A 22,266-nucleotide genomic window follows, 5' to 3' on the forward strand; every position below is an offset into this window, starting at 1 on the left:
TCAGACCCGAACCCAACCAACTTCGGGTTCGGGTCAACCCATACCTGAAATTTTCTGGTCGGGTTCTGGTCGGGTCTAATATTGACACCCCTATTTCACCCACTGTAGTTTGTCCGCCCCCTGGCTGCTGGGCCAGTTGCAGGACTGATTTTGCTGGATTGGTCGTAACATTTTGTCTGCCTACTAACATTAAGAAAGGCGTGCATAGTCTATGCCCTACAAAATCATGATCAAAATTTTCTTAACCCACCATGCCAAGAAAAGCACACTTGTCATACCTTTGCGAGTGAAATTGCAATAAAATATGAATTTTTCTATAACACTAAAAAGTGCAAATTGGGACAGCCCATTGCATTGTGAGCATTTTCTACAAGTTTACTCTATTGCGCTAAAATAAGTGGGCACAAAATTTGCTTGTCGCACCAAATGCTCCATAGATGATGTTCTAGAAGTTTAACCATCTCGTTGTGAGCAACATTAATCAGTTTCTCCTGTCGGGCTAACAAAAGCATGCTTCGGTTTCACTCACTGCAACAAATGTTGAATAAACAGGATTTTATGAGTTTATGGGTTATTGCATATTATACCGCACGCACAGATTCAACAAAGTTTGTGATGATAAGATGAACATGCGACCAAATACAATACGAATTATTTTTTGGCTTTTCCTTTTTTGATTTTATATATATATATAAGATTAGAGAGAGTCGACTTAGATGGTTTGGTCACATAAAACGGCGGCCTTTCGATGACCCGGTTAGGAGAGTAGAAATTTGACTTATGTTAAGAAAGGTAGGGGTAGACCTAAAAAGACTTGGTTAAAAAATATTAGGAATGACCTTTCTTTATTAGATTTAAACGAGAATTTGACTTTTAATAGGACGCAATGGAGAAAAAGGATTCATGTAGCCGACCCCACGTAGTGGGATAAAGGCTTGATGTTGTTGTTGTTGTATATATACCATTGACTCTTTATGAAGGATCAAAATGATCCCCAACTATGTTAATTGATCATTTTGGTTCCTCATGTATTTAAAAATGAATCAAAATAGCCTCATAGTAGGGCTATTTTGGTTCCTCTTTAAAGATATGAGGGATCAAAATGGTCCTTCAATATAGTTGGTGACAATTTTGGTCCTTCATAAAGAGTCAAGGAACTATTTTGATCTTTTTGTCATATATATATAAGAGAAATAAAAGTGAGAGAGGGAGATTTGTAGTGAGAGAAAGAATGGTAAAGAGAGAAACTTTCTCTCTATTTAGGAGGTTGGTTTTCTCTCCATTTAAAGAGAGAGAAGAGAGGAGAGGGAGAGAAAATGAGATGGAATGAGAGGTAGAGGGTGAGGAAGATGTTAGTTGCAATTGGGAGTTCGTTGGTGACAAGTGAGGGTGTTGGTTGGCGAGGGCTATGGCTTGGAGTGTCATCGGAGAAGTAGGTATCGACGGGGTTGAGGTGGTCGACGAGTTGGTGTTCATATGAGATGTTTGGTTGTCATGTGTGATGTGTTGAAGCGATTAGTGAGTTAGGGATGGAATAAGTAGGGTTTGAGGGCGGTTGAGCCTTTGGTGTAGGAGAGGCATGGAAAAACTAGAGCAATGATGGAGCTTGAGTCTTGGTTACATGCGTCCTAGAGTGTCAAATTGAGAGAGGGAATAAAGAGAGTTTGGTTTTTAATAAAATTTCTTTATTTCATTCTGTTATTGTTGTGAACACCTATAACGGGACAAAATAATCATATGATGGATCAATTGCATAGGGGAGATTCACAATTTTAAATTAATTATTTAATTTATAATGATGTGTATACATATATAATAAGTATACCTTTCTTTTTGATAGAATAGCCAATGAATTAAAGGAAATAAACAAACAAGAACAACCCAAACTAAGTGATTTAGTCCATCACGTTTCTCTTTTAACAAATAATAAAAAGTAGGAGAACCTTTTTGACTTCTAGAAGCCAAAAGAAATCACCTTTCAAAGCATTAGTTTAGCATACAATGAGCTAACTTATTACAAACTCTATTAACAAAATGGAATAGGATAAAAAATTACCTCAAAGTACTTAAGAAAAGCAAGTCCTCTTTTAGATTGTCCCTTCTCGGCTGTCAATCAACCAAAGTCCTATAAAGTAAGCAATGACGTTAAAGTTGTCTCCTTCCACAATTTAAGCCTTAGCATTGAACATCCAGTCTTTATAAACTCTTCCATGAAACGTTACAGCAGCTAGCTCAAGAAATCCAATTCCTAGTGCTACCGAGAATTCGAGTATGCAGGGGGGGGGGGCAACACAATTGAATTTTTCTTTGATTTTCTTGCCTTGTGTCTTTCATTCCCCCTCTCTCTTTATGTATCTGTCCTTTATTCTCCCATTTGATCTTTGTGTTATTGTTGCGTTCATGAAGGCAGACTGTTTTGCGGTTTGAGACTTATGTAGTTGAAACTCTAGTTAGGACATGTCAGCTAATCAATTCCTAAACATATATCTGAGTGAAGACCAAAGGAGAATAGCTTCATTACAATGTGACGCCATAGAATACGACATTTAGATTGCTAAAGATTCATTATGAGTGAGTAAAGAAAGGACTATAAAGAGGATGAGTGGAACTTATGTTCTCTTACCTCTTACACTATAGGTGCGGGCTCGGGAGAATGCCTGCGATTATTAATTGTACCCATCATATAATTAGGCTGGGCTCAATGGAGAAACAATACCTAAGAGCACAATATACATTCAGGAGCTTTTGTGTTGAGTATGTAGGTCCCCACTGCCTCCTCCTTGCGATTACACATATGTCAGAACCTCCCGCGTCTGCTGTCTCTTGTAGAGAGTATTTCATCTCTTGCACTCTCCCCTCTGTATGGATACTTGTGCTCTTTCCGGCCTCTCTCCTCTTCTCTTTTTGACTTTGATATATACTAATAGATCCTATCAAGATCTTCCACCACTCTAACCATAGTCCATATAATAGTCGATGATTCCTGAGTCTTGGGTTCTCATGTATAAGTCAACTGTGAACTGTGTTTTATCAAGTTTGAGTCTGTAGGTACGCACTAAGAAACAATGCACATCTAGTCAGAAGAAAGCACAGCTACAATTAATATACTAGTAGCGAGACAGTAAAGACTGCAATTACGGATGCTGAATGTTACTAGACGTGCTAAAGTTCAATATATCCGAGAGATAAGTGAAGAATTATTAGGGTGGAGTGAAAGCTACTGCTTAAATCTTCCTTTCTTCCTCTATTCCAACCTCCTCAAAGAGAAGTTCGCGCATCTATTTTAGTTACACACTCATTATAGAAGCTGGGATTGCAACCGTGGCCAATTAAATTGGGAACTTCTCAATTAAATGGATGAACTGTTGGTTTACGTGTGTGCCCTCATGAGGGACTCGTTGAGAGACCAGAAACATTCCCTGCTTGGAATATAGGCATGATATGACCAGAAATTTAGAAGGTTCGCACTGCTCACTGAACTTTGACTTTCAATCATAAGATGGAACCATTGTGGTTCTCACACTTTCTCGGCGTTAAGACTGCATTTAGACAAATGACTCTTACAAATGACAGCCTTAAAGTTTGCGTTACTTTGAGAAGAGGGATACAGGTGAGGTGGCATTGCGGATAGAAGAAAAGACGGATTAGGAGACGAGACGAAGGTTGGAAAGAGCCCGCAGGATCATAGTTGAGGGGAAGAAGATTGGGGAAAAGAGCCGCAGATTTCCAAAACAAACAACCTCTCAGGTTTTTCTCTCCAAAAATAACTGCAACATTCATCTTTTGGTGTCATACCAGGTCATTTGGATTAATGTCCTTAACGCTAGATATTCACCTTGATGCTTTGGAAAACGTGGGCAATTTATAAGTCACTACTGTATATCATGGAAGAAATTGTGGCTGCTGCTTTGGAACTAATGTCGTGCCTTTTGGCTTTTCCCCCAACAGGCCAATGCACCCATATTCCCCCAATAAAACTTTAGGATAGGAAAAGCCAAAAGGCCACACATATAGTTCCAAAGCAAAGCAGCCAGCAATTTTATCCAGAAAACAGAGCGAAAAATGCCACGGGTTCCAGCCACAGGTTCAGAAAATTCAACCGGGGCACCTCAAAATTCTCAAAAGGTGCCACGGGCCAGCCACAGGAACCCAAACCCACAGAATAAAGGTGTCATATCCCCTAAAGTATATACTTTGGAGGCATAATTATGGTGCATTGGCTGTGGCAATTTCTTCTTTGCTTTATAAGTGATGAAATGCTCTTGGCATAAAAGATGTATGAAAAAAAGATGATAGTGAGTTTATTTTTTGGAGAGAAAACCTGAGAGGTTTTGTTTTGGGAAATCCTGCGGGCTCTTCTCCAATCTTCTTCCCCCTCCTATGAAAATTCCTGGCCGGGCTTCTTTCCAACCTTCGTCCTCGTCCCTCCTAATCTCTTTCTTCTATCCGCAAGTGCCACCTCACCTGTATCCCATCTTCTCAAAGATAACGCAACTTTAGTGTTCATTTGTAAGAGTCATTTAAGAGTCAAGGTGTAATATCATCTTATGTTGAAAGTTCAAGTTTGTAAGTTCTTTCTTTATTTTATAATATTTAAAAGTTTGTTTTGTGCTAAATTAGTCTAATTTTATGAGTTATTTTTTAATCTTTTTTTCTCTAGAAAGACTTTCCTTTTTGTTGTAAAAATTTGGGTCCTTCCCCCAATTTTGTTGATTGCATGCAATTTGGATCAGAGCAAAGTTAGAGTCCTAGGTTTTGTTTAGGTTTGTCAATTTGAGTCTTGTGAGTTTGTGTCAAAAAGTTTTGTGAGTCAAGTCAAGTCAAGTTGTGAGTCTAAGTATTAGGTTTAGATTTTTTTTGTGTCTTTTTTTATTATTTAAGTAAAAAATGAAAAAACATAAAGCAACTCATCGGGAGATGAGTTCTTCGTAGGGGAGTTTGATGTATCGAAAGGGGGGGGGGTCAACACAAGTTGAATTTTCTTGTATTTTTGCTTGTGTCTTTTTCATCTTCCTCCCTCTTCCTTTTATGTTTATTGTCCTTTCATCTTTCCATTTCTCCGTTTGTATGTTTGATTGGGTTTCATGTAGGGCATTGGCTTGTTTTCCGGTTTTGAGCTTATGTATTGAAACTCTAGTGGTGCCAGCTAGTATATTCTAGGTGGAGGGAGTGAGTCATTTGAGGATGATGTTTTAGCTCTAATTCTTATGAGGTGTCGATATTAGGTGGAGTGGAACTTGTTCTCTTGCTCTTCCTTTGCTCTTATAGCGATGCTGTTATTTTCCTCTTTAGGCTGTTGGAAGTGGACTTCAATGGGTGCTATTAATGGTTGGCTGTTGGTTTCTTGTGCTTGGCTTGTTGCGAACGAGAATTCCCTCTTGGATTTGCTGTGCCGTTTGGGGTTTCACTGTGGCTGGAACCTGTGCCAACCTTTGGAGATTTGAGGTGCGGTTGGAATTTCTGAACCTGTGCTGGAACCGTGGCATTTTTCCTCTGTTTTCTGGAAATTTGGCTTGGCTGCTGCTTTGGACTAATGTGTGCCTTTTTGGCTTTTCCTATACCTAAAGTTTATTGGGGGAATTATGGGTGCATGGTAGTTGGGCTTTCTTCTTTGCTTATAGTATGAAATGCTTTGGCATAAAGATGTTATGAAAAAAGATGGATGTGAGTGTATTTTTGGAGAGAAAACCTGAGAGGTTTTTTGTTTTTGGAAATCCTGCGGGCTCTTTCCAATCTTCTCTCCCTCCTCCTATGGAAATCCTGCGCGGCTCTTTCCAACCTTCGTCTCGTCTCCTAATCTCTTTCTTTCTATCCAGCAAGTGCCAGCCGAGTACCTGGTAGTCCCCTCTTTCTCAAAGTAAACAGGGAACTTTAGGGTGTCAATTTTGAAGAGTCATTTGTAAGAGTCAAGGGTTGTAATGTCATCTTATGTTGAAAGTCAAGTTTGTAAGTCTTTCTTTATTTTATAATATTAAAGTTTGTTTTGTCTAATTAGTTTAATTTTTGTGTGTTATTGTAATCTTTTATTCTCTAGAAAGACTTTCTTTTTGTGATAAAAAATTTGGGTCCCTCCCAAATTTTTGATTGCATCAGAATCCAAATGCTAGAAGCATTCTTCCTTTATGGTCTCTAAATATGCCTCCAATTCCTGCTTCATTAGAGTTAAGTAGAGAAGCATCTATGTTCACTTTAATCCATCCGGGTGGAGGAGGATGCCAAGTTGAAGAAATCAGCTCATATTGTTGGTTAGCACCCAGTGGTCCGAATGAAGATTAGAAGATGAACTAGATGCATAGGTGATGGCATTTGTCACAATAATTCCGGCTCCTAGCTCTTGGCCTTCATGAATTAACATGTTTCTACTCTTCCAGGAATTGAACACCAAAGCACAATAAAATTTTGCTATAAAAGGATTCTCCTCTCCTTGCTTTCTCAAAAAATACAAGCAATCTTTTAAATTGTTTATAACAGGTAAATGAAAACCCCAACGGCTAGCCTTTTGAATTACCTGTTTTAATTCAAACAATTCACTGCCACATGCTCTCCATCTTCTATCATATTACAACCTCTAGGACAAAGGTTGGTTCCAATCAATCTTCTATGCAATAAGAAATCTGTTGTAGGGATTTCATTCTTCAATAATTTCCACCAGAATAAAGAGACCCGAGGATTAAGTTTCATTTTTCTAATACAATTCCAATCTTGGATTAACATTGGTTCGAACTCTTCCCTGTTAATTCTAGCATATCTAACCATGCCTGAAATAGTTTTTCCAAAATGTATCTTCAACAACTCCAAATTGTCTTCATGATTTTCCACCTCAATCTTTATATTGCAGATGACTTTCACCATTTCCTCCCCAAAGAATTCTTGTAGCTTCTCTGGTACCCAAACTCCTTCCGAAATGAAGCTAGACAGATTAGTTAAATTGTCAATCTCATTTGTAATGAAAGTGGGCCAACTGTCCAATCTTCTATCAAGGATCCAAATGTCCTTCATAATATTTACTGAAACACCATCTTTAATGCTCCATTTCACAATGTCTTAAAGCTTTGGCACCACTTAGAATTAATTTCCATGCTGAAGAAGAGTTCGGCCTTCTACCATCATCCTAGACATTCTTACCATATTTAGCTGATAATGATTTACTGAGTAAAGAAATTGGCTTCTTAAAGAAATTCCAAACCAGTTTGGCTCTAAGGGACTCCACCGAATCGACAACATAATGAATGCCAATGCCTCCTTGGTTTTCCGGTTTACATAATTCTTTCCAAGATACATAATGTAATCCGTTATCCCCATTGCTTTTATTCCACAGAAACTCCCTGCTCATTCTGTCTATTTTCTTCAAAACTGATAACGGAACCAGTGACATTGATGTATAGAAGACATGGATTGCTTGTAACACAAATTTGATAAGTGTAACTCTGCCAGCTGAAGAGATAAGCTTCTTGCCCCATATGTCCAATTTAAACGCTGCTTTCTCCAAAATACTTGAGAAGTCTGAAGCCACACGCCTCCTTAAGGTAATTTTAATGCCCAAATAATTGAGCTCTTTGACCTCCATGAACCCCATGAGCTTAGAGATTATCCTCCTCCTTTCCATATTCTTACTATAAATAATAGCAGATTTTGAAACATTTATTTGTTGACCTGTCCAGTTGCACTAGTCCATAGTGATCTTTTTAATTTTCTTAATATTCTCTAATTTAGCATTAGAGAAGATCAAGATGTCATCCGCAAATAATGAATGTGAAATCCTTGGAGCCATAGGGGCAATTTTTAAACCCAAATTCCTTCCATTGGATAAAAAAGCATTAGTAAGTAATTGGGAACAAAGAATGAATAAGTAAGGAGATAGAGGCAACCCTGTCTAAAGCCGCTTCTTCCTTTAATTCCTTCCAATTCCACTCCATTAATATGAACCAAGAAAACCGGGTCAGTAACACATTTCATAATGAGATTAGAAAATCTTCCTAGAAAACCAAAGTAATTCAAAACTTGTTTAAGGGTGTTCCAAGCCATACTATCGTATGTCTGTTCCATATCTAGTTTGATTGCCACCAATCCCCTTTTAGATTTAGAGAACCTGAATTTGTGAAAAAGTTCCTGAGCAAGAATCATATGCTCAGATAAGGCCCTCCCTTTTATGAATGCCACTTGCTCTTCTATTACTAAGCAATGAATTACTTTCATCAATCTGTTCAACAGTACTTTTGTCACAATTTTGTAGATTGACATACATAGGCTAATAGGCCTAAAATTTGAGGGAGATAGAGGATTACTTTGGGTAAAAGTACCACTAATGTCTCCTTCCATTTAGAAGACATTTTACCCGAATTCAAGCATAGTTGGATGGCTTTCCACACATCCATCCCAATAATCTTCCAATATGCTTTAAAAAAGGAATATGTGATTCCATCCAATCCAGGAGAAATGTTGTTGCCAAGTTCTCTAATCACCCTCTCAACTTCTTCCAGAGTAAAAACAGCTTCCAGATTTCACATTCTTCTTACTTCAGGATGTTCTCATTCAAAGGCCAATTGACCAATTGGCATTCCTTGTACTTCCATTTGTTACAAAAAAACTGAAAAAAACTGCTCCTTATACTAGCCGAGTCTTCAATCAACTCTCCATCCTCATTCTTCAGTTGCTTGATTGAATTGCCATTTCTTCTTACATTAGCAAAGGCATGAAAGAAAGAAGAGTTCAAACACCCTTCCTTCATCCACTTGTCTTTAGCCCTTTGTCTCCACAATGTATTCAACCTTGCAAGAGTACAATTGAATTCCTTGACTCTGGTTCTAAGGAGCAAGGCTTTGCTGTCCGAAAAAAGCTGTTCTGATGCTTCTTCCAGCTGCAATTCTTCAATCTCCATCTTCAAATTCTCCTTTAATTCTTCCAATTTTTGATGTTTAGCCTTACTCCAGAAAAACAAGGCTTTAAGTACTCTAGACATTCTCTTATTTAGAGCTTCCATATCATCATCTCTCACTGGTTTAGCCCAATAATTCCTGACCACCGATGTTGCAGTTGAATAAGACATCCATACATGTTCAAATTTGCGAAATCTGGTTCTATTAAACTATTGATGAAATGACTTCAATATTATGGGGCAATGATCAGACGCAATTCTATTCAAATGCCTCACTGCTGCTTGATTGATCAGTTCAATAGCTTTTGAATTCAGCATGCATCTATCCAGCCTTTCTAAATCCGAGCACTTCCATCATGTAGGTCATTCTAATTCATAAACGCCTTCATTTCCATTGGCCCATGTGAGAAAGAAAATTTCTTCCCACCTTTCTTTTCATCGAGAATGCAGTTGAAGTCGCCTCCTATCACAGATGGAACTTCCTTCTTAACAATACCATCCATAAAATTCCACAATACTCTTCTACCTTGAATCTCCCTGCTGCCATAAATAGTAGCTACCATCCACTTGCCTTTGTTGAATATCTCCAGCTCTCCCAGCAAACATTGGTCCGATGTCTTTATCAAGGAAAATGAAGCCACATTAGTTTTCCAGATCACCATAATTACACCAGAATTTCCTCTAGAGGGCTGCAGGATAAAATCCCAGTCCTCACCCATCAACTTGCCAAATTCTTCTTTAGAAAGAGAAGCAATCTTGGTTTCAACAATACCCACAAAAAATACATACCAATCTTTTATACACCTCCTTCAAATATAAGGAGGCCTCTTTCTTGTTAGCCCCCCTACAATTCCAAAAGCTAATAGAACTCATTTGGACATGAATGGGGATATACCCCCACCCTTTTTCTTGTTCATACTGTTTCTAGCTTGCATGGAAGCCAAATTTAATGAACCCAAATTTCTCAGTTCCTTGGCTAGTTTAGTTTTTTGGGAAGAAGCCTTTCCGATACTCAGAGAAGAATTTTCCTCAGCCAGAATAACAATATTCTTCTCAAAACTGCCCTGAGCAGCTGCCTCTATGTCATTATTTTGACAGTCCTCCAGATTTTTCATTACTTCACCTTCTTCCAACTCCTCTACTAAGGAATCAACTTGAATATCCACACCATTGCCTTCCTCACATAAAGAGTTCAGCAACTCAAATTTATTACCTGGCGATAAAAAGGCCATCATGGTTGAATCAACCTCCAAATTCCCCACGGGATCTCTCTGTTATGCCAAATTTATGGCTTGAAAAGTAGCTCCCTTCGCAGCTTCAATAGAATTCACTGCAGCTTCAACTGAATCGCGAACTTCAACATGATTACTTGCATCTTTCGGCACGTTTGTCTTAACTTCAGTCTTTTTTCTTTCTCCAGGCTTGCAAAGGTTATTGTCTCTGCCTTCCAGATTCATCAATACTCCTCCTTTATTCATCACCTTATTGGAAAGCTCTTCATTAACATATTTCAATGATTCACCTCCCTTTGGAATGAATTTTATCTTCTGCATTCCGAAGTTATTCTTTTTATTTCTTCTGTAATTGACTAACGACCATGAGTTCAAATCTGGAATTGTTTTGGTACTAATGCCCTGTTCTGAACTTTCACAAAGGCTGTTTATTAATCTTCACTGATCCTGCATTCTTCTCAGCCACATTGCAAGATTCCTTCAAATGACCAATGCATCCACATTCATAACAAAAGTTTGAAATTTTCTCATATTCCACTTTTTGGAAAAATTTGCCATTAACTCCTTCCACCCAGACACCAGTAGGCAGCTGACGATCAAGCTGAATTCGGACGCAGACCTTGACAAATTCTCTCCTTCCCCATTAGAACATATCCCCATCAATCAAAATGGGTTCGCCCACAGAAGACACTATTCTTGAGACATTGATTTCATCCCAGCAGTATAATGGCAAACTCGGCATTCTAATCTAGATTGGAGAAGATAGCCCTTCGAGAGAATCGGGATTAAATTCTGAGCTCCATTTATCAAGCCCAACTATATGCCCGTTGACAAACTATGGTCCTTCCAAAAGAACATTCTCCATGGCCTCCTTAGAGAAGAATGAACATAAAACCCAGTCATAACCAAGGCTCGTCAGATGAAATTTACCAAATTTCGTCCACTGTCGTCTAAGCTCTGTTGCAACCAGATGTATTGGAATACTCCTCCCAAATACTTTCACTACAATGGAGAATTGTAACTTCTCTGAATTGGTTTTAACATTAGGCTGAAATAATTTGACAGCAGAACCATCTTCCGTCAGAAAAGAATCACTAGCCGGAAGATTGACTTTAATGTATGGACGTTTAATCCATGGATTAACTTGCTCTTGTTCAGATAATAAAACATTGGTATTGCCCTCTACTACAGGATTAGAATGATTTCCTTCTTCTACAGCTTTTTCACAAACAATTGGTTTGCAAATCTGGGCCTTTTCCGACAAATGATTGACTTCCATACTAGGTTTGTGTTTCACGTTGGCGAATCTGCTAACAATTAAATTTCTCCCTGAAGCTGAGCCATCATTACGATGAGGAGATTTCTCTTCTTCAATCATAATTTGTTTACCTTTTCCCACCACAGGTGAAACAACTGCAACCTTCTCCATAATTGGCTCTCGGATCACCAATGCCGAATTGCTATTTCTCCATACTTTCTCCAAATAAGCCTTATCTGAAGTCGCTGATGCAATTCCGTTCCACGACGGCACATTCCGATCATCGGAGATGGTTGGAGTGCGATCCTCCATCCTCCGCATGAATCCCGCCAACGGGCTGATTCAATGGAATTTTGAAAATTCTCATATATATATATATATATATATATATATAAAGTAGTAGTAATAATAATAATTTTTTAATTTAACTTAAATTGTATATGAATCACTCACCAAAATTTTCATTGCTCACGTTGGTGGATTTTTCGTTGTTTCTCTTTTGTCGAGACTTGGGCAATATAATTGTTCTTTTTTTGATAATTTCGATGTTCCAAACATAGTGGTTCAATCTGTTTCACAAATGAAAAGCTTTCGGGCAATCTTACACAACATTGCACTCATAATCCATCATTTTTAATTGTGTTAACTTGACTCGATTGCTAAGGGTTCCTTTTTAAGTATTTTGATGGTTTGAACACATCTGTGCAATCTGTTTTGCAAAATGAGTGAGATTTGTGTGATTTTACACAACATCATGTTTGTCATTTGTTGCCTTCGTGAAGTTTGATTGAATCATTTGTAGGGTTTCTCTTTGGTATTTTTTATGATGTCTGTGTGTCGGCATTGTCAGTTTCATAAAATGGGTGATATTTACTAATTTTCAATAGCGATGAGGCACTTTGAAGTGATTTCTGTTCATCTATCAGTCTCCTTATGTTTGATTAAGTCAAGTTGTGGAATAGATTTGGAGGTCAATATAAAGATCTTTGTTTATCCAATCGTCAATTTAATGAGTCTACAATTTGTTCTCTTATTTTGTTCTCTTTTTCTATAACACAAATCAATTTCAATCGACTCTTATAAGTACTTGAAGATCCACTTAGCAACCATCCAATGTTCTCTTCAAGAATTAGCCTCATATTTATATATCATAGTTATCGCATATGCTTTATTTGGTTTGATACAAACGATAGAGTACATAAGACTGCATGCAGCATTAGATTATATCATTATTTTCATATACCTATGATCTTTATGTTTGATGGTGAGTGCATGATTGAAAGCTTGAATAGTTATTCCTAAGGGGATGAAATAGTTTTGGCAATAATCATTTCAAAGTTCTTCAGCTTCTTCCAAATATACATGCATTCAGTTAAGTACAACAAGCGTTTCCCCCTGCTCCTTATGTTATCAATACCAAGAATGTGTCTGGCCTGTCCTAAATCCTTCATTTCAAACTTATTTTTGAATAATGCTTTTAAATTTGGTACCTCCAATTTAGAAGCCAGGATATTCCTTTTATGGGGGCACAAAATTTTCTAATTCGATAATCTATTTGACTTCAAATACATCAATTTCCTACGAAAGAGTGATAACTAGAAAAATAAATTACAATATTCTATTGGTCTAAGCAATATGATAAAATATTGATTAATAATGCATTTCAAGTCAAAATTATATCTATTATTTAGAAATATTAAAAATTAAAATTTTTAATTAACATAAAAGTCTCATTAGTGACTATCAACAGTAAAGTACATGGATTCGGGTTGTCTTAGGTTGACGGTGATGATGAGGACAATGCCTGCGAGGACACCTCGCAAGTCTCACGATTATCTATATATAAAGAGAAAGAAAGATGGAGGAAAATAAAATATGTAACAGAATTACGATTGAAGGTGACAATGCCGGTGAGTTTCACGGTCTTGCGGATAGGGGAGGGGGGAGAGAGAGAGAGAGAGAGAGAGAGAGAGAGAGAGAGAGAGAGAGAGGAGAAATATTTTATAATTGGCTCACAGTTGATGATGACAACGAGGGCATCATAGAGAAACTGGAGGCAAGACTGATCCGCCGCAACCCAACTGCCAATTGTTCTCAGTTCCTGCCATCAATGATGCGATTGCTATGTTTTGTATGCATATTTAAGGAATTAAATTGTTTGTATTTGCTAAATTAACTATTTAGGGAAATAATATTTTGTTTAAAATTGGGCAGTGGAGGCTCATACCCCAGGGCCTCTATTGTAGATCTGCCTTATGGCTATTAGCATATCATTCACATAGAAAAACCCAATAAAAGAAAAATCACAATCAGGCCTCTTATAGTAGACACACACATCAAAACCACCCCTATTGAAAGAATTCTTAGGCATGTAGAGTCAAATTTCTTGTACTATTGACCATTGTACTCATTCATCCCATTTATGTTAAGACTAAATAATTTTTAGATCTTAAAAATCTGATTTTTAACTTAAATTTTTCATTGCTTGAATATCTTATATTTCAACACATATATCCAGATTTTTCTTGAAAATCATCTATGAATGAGATAAATATATTTCTATACCATAAATTGGAACATTAGTAGGTCCATAGATATCAAAATGAATGTAATTCATAGTACTTTTAGTATTATGTTTTTGTGAACCAAACTTTACCCTAATCCACTTTCCAAAGATATAATGGTCACAAAAATCAATATTGCTCCTTTGCTTTTCCATTTGGCCCCTTATTTATATAGAACATTAATATGTTGTAGTTGAGGTGTCAAAATCTTATTTTATTTGTTTCTCCAACATATGATACCTCAAATGATTTAGTCATTTTTTCCATAGCAATTAATATTGACCAGAACGTCTTCTTGCCCTTCATAATAACCATCAATGCCCATCTAGAGTACTAAGTAACATGTTTCTTTATAAGTTCTAGTAACATCTAACTTCAATTGCAGTCCTAATGATTCCGTCTCCTATTTTGATTCTAACAATTCCGATCCCAATGTCTTCACAAAGAACATTATACTCCATAATAGTTTTCTCACTGCTGAATTTTATGTATGATTCAAACCAATGCCAATTTGGAACAACCTAAATCCATCATCCAATCATTATTACTAAAATCAGTAGAAACTATTGAACCCAATAATCATCATATCCATCTAACACTGCTAAAGCTTCCCCAAACATCATTTTCCTTTGTCCTTTTTATATCTTCATGGAAAACTTCTTTTAAAGTGATCTTCCTTGTGACAAAAAAAAAAGCATTTGATTTTAGCTTTAAATTTGGACCTACATTCAATTTTTTTTTTCTTCTTGGATCTTCCTACATGCAAACCTAATGCTTCTTCGATTTTTTTTCCTATTTTAGTTTCTATTTCATTGGATTTCGAAGTTATCTAATGATCGTTTTCTAAACATATTTTATAGTTTAACAAAATGCCCATGTGATTTAGCCATTAAATTAAGTATAATTAGAGCATTATCCTCATAATTCATCTTAATCCCAAGGTTTTCTAAATCTATTACAATTTTATTGAAATCATTAATCTCTTCCCTTCAAACATCATAAGCCCAAATAGTTTACCCTTGGTGTGTATCCGATTTTGCAATTTTTTAGTCTTTTACATTTGCTCTAGCTTTAACCAAATTCCTGTAGACTATGAACCTCACGAATGATCTAGTTGTTCAACTGTAACACAAATATACTATATGCCAACTCTATCATTTTGGCATGTATACATTCAAAGAACTCGACAAATTTCTTTCTCAATCAAAAACTTTTGCTTCTTTCATGAACAAGAATGGCTTTCATCTATTTCCACAAAATCAATGCGTTTTTTCATTGAACCTCTCAATCTTAACCTTTGAATGCCCCATTCTTGATAAACTTGCCATTGGCTTTGATTTTATGTTGTCTGGACCTTACCAATTATGCAAATTGCAATCTTTCAATTGAATTGTGAACATTAACCAATATAATGTGGACGGTTATCTAATCAATAGATTTCTTTCAATCCATACACAAACTGAACAAAAGATTTTACAAAAACTTCACAATTCAGAATAACAATCTTTCCATTAAATAAAATTAAACTTTCTCCCTTTCAGAGATTATACTCCTTTTACACAAGAACATGATCACTTGCTAATAAACTAATTTCATAGACTTATAAAAAAAACATAAAACAATAAATTAGAAACAATAAAATAGATGGTAAAGAACTTTTAAAAAAAATCATGAAGGCAATAAGAATGATGTAGTTTTGTGTGATGGATACCAGTATCCACATTGAAATATTATGAATTAGCTTTTATAGATGATCGGTTAACTTATGCAAGCCTTCCACTATTCTTTTCCACAAATTTTCTTCTTAATCTATCTTGATTTCAACTCAAAACTAGATTCCTTGAGGAAGAAAATGAGAGGAACCAAACCCACCACTATATTTCTGGATATCTATTTGTGTGAGGGAAAGGAAGACGAAGAAGACTTTCAACAACCTTTTGGTTTTGATCTTCAATAGCCTAATCTTAGTTGGCGAACTTGCAATCTCTATCTCTTGGCAAGAGCATGAATGAGAACCTCATATTTTCAACGTTTTCCATATTATCAGCCTCCAGACCTAGACCCAAGGACGAAATGAACAACTGAAATATTTGATTTTTCTCTAGCTGTCTTACTTCTGCACTCCTGATTCTTGTATTTGGAATCCCTCGATTCTTTTGCTTTGTCCTAATCGCTGAACATCCCCTGTCCAAAATAAACACAAGAAAAAACTACAACACCACGAACCAGCCACAGGAACAGCTATACAGAGAACATTGATAATAAAAAGTTTGTAATGCAATGGCAACATAACCAACTACTGGAAAATAAAAAGCTAAAAGTTAATTAAATATTATATAAATTTTGATTCACTCTGAACTAATAATTAGGATATTATAATTTCCATCTGAAATCTCACAGTTTATTTTCTTATTCATGTACCCAGTTTAATCCCCTTCTGTATTTCATACTATAGTATTTGAGCGCGTGTTAACTATCCATCAGCATTTTTCCTGTATTTATACTTCTTGAAAGGATCATTATAATAGATGTTTAGTTTTTCTTATGTGTAGCCATAACTATCTTCTATTGAATATTCATGTGAATGCGTCTGTCATTTTTTTGAGATGACTTAATTTGTTAGGCCAACCTTAATTGTTGATTTGTAAAATATATTGTTATGGAAATGAAAATAAACATAATATGTGCAAAAAAATGCTGATGAGTGAAACCACAGGGTTTCCCTTTTGAGCTTATTTTGATTTACAGCGTGTTTTCAAGATGGCATATGTTGGAGTATAATACTGGGAGGAGGCATCGAGGAGGCAAAAGGGAGTCATGATGATTCATCGAACAATCTTGTCCTTAGAATCACTAATGTAAAGATCCAATGGCAAATTGTTTGCTGTTCATCAAAGTATGAATTGTACTTAATGTGTTGAACTAAATATGATTCTTATTTCACACTTTTTGTTCATACTATAGGTAGAACACCACTTTTTTCAAGCTTATCTATTCTTACTGGTTGATGAGGGCATCTCGTGCTTACTCAACCACAACACTTACAAAAAATATGTACCATTTTTTACAATTTTATTTTTTGGCATTCTTAAAGGGCAGTTCATATTGAACTGCCAAGATGGGGCCGGCGGTACCAAAGGGGGCCCAAACCGCCTAACCTAGGGTTGGGAGCCACTTTGGCGGCCAAAAAAAGGAGAGGCTGGAAGCCAATAGGGAAAGTGGATTTAATTAATTAAAAAGATTTGATGTTTTTGTATTAAATAAATAATATCTTATATTAGGAAGTTTTTAAGGAGGTGGAGAGGGCTATTTAAAGGAATTTTTATTGCGTCCTCCCACCTGACGTAGAGATACGTCCTCCCACCGCCAAAAAACTCGGTTTTTGCTCGGTATTGCTACGTATTATTTGATAATAACGAGGAATATCATCATGTGAAGACCAATACCGAGTTATACCGAGTTATACCGAGCAATACCGAGCAATACAAAAAAATACCGAGTTTTTTCTAGGAAAAACTAGGTATTTTTTTGTATTGCTCGGTATTGGTCTTCACATGATGATATTCCTCGTTATTGTTTGGTTTTGCTCGGTATTTCTCGTTTTTTAGCGCGATTTTAGCTCTTGGAGGACGTATCTCTACGTCAGGTGGGAGGACGCAATAAAAATTCTATTTAAAGGGCATGAGGGGGTTAGGGTTGGGCATGTTGGTATTGTTTGTTATCTTGGAGTTCTTTGGTGTTTGGGCTCTAGACTCTTGTCTAGAGATTTTGGGAGAGACGATCCTCCTCTTGAATTGAGGATCAATTGTATATTTACTTTGTGTTTGATTTGCTTTGATGTCCCTAATAAAAATCTGCTGTTTGGAGCATATTTTCTTGAAGTTCTCATATTATTCTTGTTGATTTTTCACCGAGTATTGCTATGGTTGCTTGCGAACTCAAGTATTTCCAAGAGGATTACTTGCGAACTCAAGTATTTCATATCACATTCTTAATCAATATTTAATTAAAATAAGTAGTATGTATTCGGCACTCTTTCCCAAATTCAACATAATGTGGTTTTGGATGCCATTCAAATGATAGGATGTTAGATTCATGCTTTTACTTTCTTCTCCATTTATAATTATTCTACTTTTTATGGTTAAAAAAGTGGATTATGTATGTTTCAATGGTTTTTTTAGCCCTTTCAACATGCTTTTGGGTAAAAAAAAGACAAAAGCTTACTTAATGATGCCTTCAATCGCCACTAGTACTTTTCAGTGTCATGTCTGTTTTCAAATTTTTGGTGAATCTTACTAATTTTTTTTGGCAAAACTAGTTCTTCTTCCTACAGTTGCTTAATTGTTTGGTCTCTGATGCGTAAATTTCTTTTCTCTTTACCACAGGCTGTGGATCGTTGGGTGGTTGATAGGGCCGTTTTACCAATTGAGAACTCTTTAGGTGGTAGCATCCATCGTAACTATGACTTGTTGCTTCGGTATGGCTTACATATTGTTGGAGAAGTGAAGTATGCAGTCCGGCATTGCTTGCTTGCAAATCGTGGTGTGCAAATTGAAGACCTAAAGAGAGTTCTTAGCCATCCTCAAGTATTGAATTAGTTTTTTGTGTAAATGATTCCTTTCATTTGTTTTAGTTTTAATTGTGCTCTTAATGTATGTAAATCTCAGGCCCTTGCACAATGTGAACATACTTTAACCAAATTGGGTGTTGTTAGAGAAGCTGTGGATGATACAGCAGGTGCTGCAAAGGTTAGACATAGGCACCTTTTAAACCTCATGTGATTCCTTGTCATATGGTAAACTAGGAAGCAAGGTCATGAATCTAATGCTCAATTTTGGTTTTTATTGAAGTTTTGGGAGGTCCTTTATTTTCCTAATTTTAATTCAATTCTCACTGTGCATGCTTCATTTGGTTGTGATGCATACCAAGTCAACCAGATTAAATGCATGGCACTCTTATTAATTTGTTCATGTTCTTTTTATAGTTTGTTGCTACTAACCAGCTACAAGATGCTGGGGCAGTTGCAAGCTCCTTGGCTGCTGAACTATACGGTTTGAATATTCTTGCTAGAGATATCCAAGTATGAATCATAGTCTTGCATAACTTGTTGGTCTTTTATTTGGGTATTTGCTTTCACTATGACATGAACTCTTCTGCAGGATGACTCTGATAATGTTACTCGTTTTTTGATGTTAGCAAGAGAGCCCATTATTCCTGGTATTGATAGACCATTTAAAGTAAGTTCGGCAATATATGTAGAAAATGCTATTGTACAGAAGTTTAGCATCTCTAAACCACCTTTTGTTTACGTTGACTGATAAAAGTTATAAATCACGTTGTTTTCCCATTGGTTGTGTAATCATGCTGTTAAACTATGTTTTTGCAAGACAAGTATAGTGTTCTCTTTAGAAGAGGGGCCTGGCGTGCTTTTCAAGGCACTTGCTGTTTTTGCTATGAGGGATATCAGCTTGACAAAGGTAATATTGCTATTTTCTGTTGTGATAAAATATTCTTGTGTTGCTACTTCTTTTTTTTCTGCGCAATTAATGACTCTTATACTTTCTGAGTTAGATTGAAAGCCGGCCCCAAAAGAAAAGGCCTACGCTTATATCCGTTGATGTATGCAGTGGATCTCCAAAGTATATCTTTGCCTGACCCATTTTATGTTTTTCTTCAACATTTATTTCTTTAGATACTAATTTTAGTTCCACCTCCGATTCTTCTGAAAAACCATTACTTGGCGATCATCTTTGCATGGAACTTAATTGAGTTGCTAATAGCTTTTGTTTAACTTTTCTCCAGGTACTTTGATTATCTTTTCTATGTAGATTTTGAAGCGTCAATGGCCTCACAAAATGCGCAGAATGCCCTAAGGCACCTAGAGGTATGCCTCATAGCATAAATTTTGGAAGTATTTGAATAAGTTTAATACATTTGATTATTATTATTATTATTATTATCAGGAATTTGCAAAATTCCTAAGAGTGCTTGGGAGCTACCCCATGGATGTCAGCCAAGCTTGAATAATCATGTTAAAGCCTGTATTCATAGGTAACGAGCATCATTCTTGGATTATTTTATGCTGAGTAAGAATAAGTGCATTTAGTTAGAAGTAATTTTGCCCTCTAGTTTAAGTGTGTTACGCCTATTGGGGTGCCTGCTTAGTCTTCCCATGATGATTATCATCAACATTGTAACTGCCATTTTTTATCATTGAAATCACTATTTACGGTCAATCTTATGAATCCTTCCTTGTAAGTAAATGCTATATGTAGTAATCCTTCAGCACTACTAATCATCTTATCTTTGAACTATCTCTTTTGCGATAAATTAATCCTATCAACCTATCTTTTTTTTGCATCTCTTTGCTTTTCATCGCAAGTTCCTAAACCATCTGATTGATTTTCTTCAGGCCTAATTTTGCCTCTTTTAATAGCGTTCCTAATGGGCTTTTAGAAATGGGAAAATTCTTATTGATGTAAGTTATAGCTTTTGTGGCGGCTGTAAAGACGAGGTTGACTTATATTTTGTTTGCTTGATTGTTAGAGAGATGGTAGGCTTGTACATGATTTCCTCCAGAGATGGAAAGGTGAAGATTAAGACAACCAAAGAGGGAGGGAGCGAAGAGAGAGAGAGAGAGAGAGCATCTTGCTTGCAATATTGATTGAATCTTATAAATAAAGAAAAAGTTGATTACGTATTTATTAAAAATTTATCCTAATACGACATGTGAGGGCATGTCCAAATACAGCATGTGCTGAAATTCCAAGTAACTATGTTCTGCATTAGCTCCCTCATGATTTGTAGCAATAAGCCAATCTTTGACAATGCTGTTGATACGTTGGCTTTTAAAAACCCGTAGTTCTGCAATTCTTTTGTGTTGGACATGCATTAAGGAAAGCGCTACCCGCCTGTGCATCCCATCAATGGTTTGACAATCATTTAGAGAACACTTGTGGCGCTGTTCGTTTAAACTATAACAGGTTTGGATCACTTCATTTTGTGCTACACGACGTTAGCTAATGAAGCTTAAATGCTTGAAGGAGCATGTGCTGTCTTATCCAGAATCTCAAATACTCCTAGTGCTTTAGATTCCTACCCTGCTGAAGCATTAACTTCATACTGTGAAAATCATCTCAAACTAGTTCTTGTTCAGCCAAACTTAACCAAAAGTGGGAAATTCGAACAAAATTAACATAAAATCATTTTTCCAAAGGCATGTAATTTCCAGGTTTTCCCATAAGATTATAGAATATTTCTTAGTTTTAATCCTTTTTCAATTGCAAGTCACTATTCCATTAGCCATTGATAAAAATTTTGGCCTCTTTTTTTTTTTTTCGGTGAATTACATATGTATGTTTTACTCCTCTATATAGTTTTATGATTATGTTAGTTTCTATTATCTTATGTTAGAAATACCGGTTAACTTGGCAAAGTTCTTTTTGTTGTTCCATGCAGTCCTGGTACGAATGGATTGGCCATGTTTGACTGGTAGCAGCTTGCCTGTTCTCAAAACTGGTATTTGTTTATATTGATTCACTTTCAGAGCTCAAACAGCTGTGAGCTTTCACAAATTGAATGAAAAAGTGAAAGTCATTTTTTTCAGTTTATTTTTTGTTTTAGAGTTTAAAATCTTTGCCAGAATATGTAGTTATTAAATGTTTTACTAGAAGAATCACAGCTTACTTTATATTTTATTTTACTTGGTTGGTGAGATCATGTTTGAGGCAATAAATGCTTGAGTATGGAAGAATTTTTGGGGGAGAGTTTGAAGGATGAGAGAGGTTCCTTTTATTTGCTTAAATAATTCCCCAATATGATGTGTAACTGAATCTCTTTTGGATGTGAGATTACCATTTTTTTTTTCTTTCGTAGTATTGAAATTGTCTTTTCTTCTAATTGCAATTATACTTCGTTTGTTCATCATATATGTATCAGAATTGATTTTGACATACTTTGGATTGAGCATTTTTATAAGCGTAGATCAACAACAATTAGGGAGACGATTTGTGGATGAGTTTCTTCAATGAAGTGGAGAAGGGTGAAATAACTCTTGAAATATATTGTACTTGCTAACATATCTTACAAACCACTTGTTTTATTTTATTGTACTTTAGCCTCCAATTGCACCCATACCAGTTATTTCTCATTTAATTGAGCTTTTTTTTTGTTTAGGGTATATTGACCTAATTTTGGTCATAATGGTTCCCAAAGCTACTCGATTTATTTTTGGTATAAGTTTAATACATGGAAAACCAGTCAAATTGTGTTGTTCATCTCAAAGAAAATTCAATAGTTTCTCATTTCGATTAAGGTTTTGTTTAGGTCTTTTTTTTT

General features: G+C 36.1%; 1 protein-coding gene across 2 annotated transcripts in view; it reads left to right on the plus strand.

Moving 5' to 3' along the window:
* Positions 1–21,825, plus strand: part of LOC110110711 (arogenate dehydratase/prephenate dehydratase 2, chloroplastic) — a 29,239-nt gene extending 7,414 nt beyond the window's left edge. The window contains exons 4-12 of one of the 2 annotated variants that reach the window (XM_020842315.2): positions 18,315–18,515; positions 18,597–18,677; positions 18,914–19,009; positions 19,089–19,166; positions 19,317–19,406; positions 19,501–19,568; positions 19,732–19,813; positions 19,893–19,980; positions 21,388–21,825. In XM_020842315.2, coding sequence (XP_020697974.1) covers positions 18,315–18,515; positions 18,597–18,677; positions 18,914–19,009; positions 19,089–19,166; positions 19,317–19,406; positions 19,501–19,568; positions 19,732–19,813; positions 19,893–19,952 — 756 coding nt within the window. In that variant the 3' untranslated portion in view covers positions 19,953–19,980; positions 21,388–21,825. Of the gene's footprint in view, positions 1–18,314; positions 18,516–18,596; positions 18,678–18,913; positions 19,010–19,088; positions 19,167–19,316; positions 19,407–19,500; positions 19,569–19,731; positions 19,814–19,892; positions 19,981–21,387 lie in introns of those variants that run through there. The other variant, XR_002304741.2, reaches the window with a different exon arrangement.
* Positions 21,826–22,266: the final 441 nt, after the last annotated feature.

Source organism: Dendrobium catenatum, unplaced genomic scaffold (assembly GCF_001605985.2).
Source record: "Dendrobium catenatum unplaced genomic scaffold, ASM160598v2 fragScaff_scaffold_1508, whole genome shotgun sequence".
Classification (NCBI taxonomy): Eukaryota; Viridiplantae; Streptophyta; class Magnoliopsida; order Asparagales; family Orchidaceae; genus Dendrobium; species Dendrobium catenatum.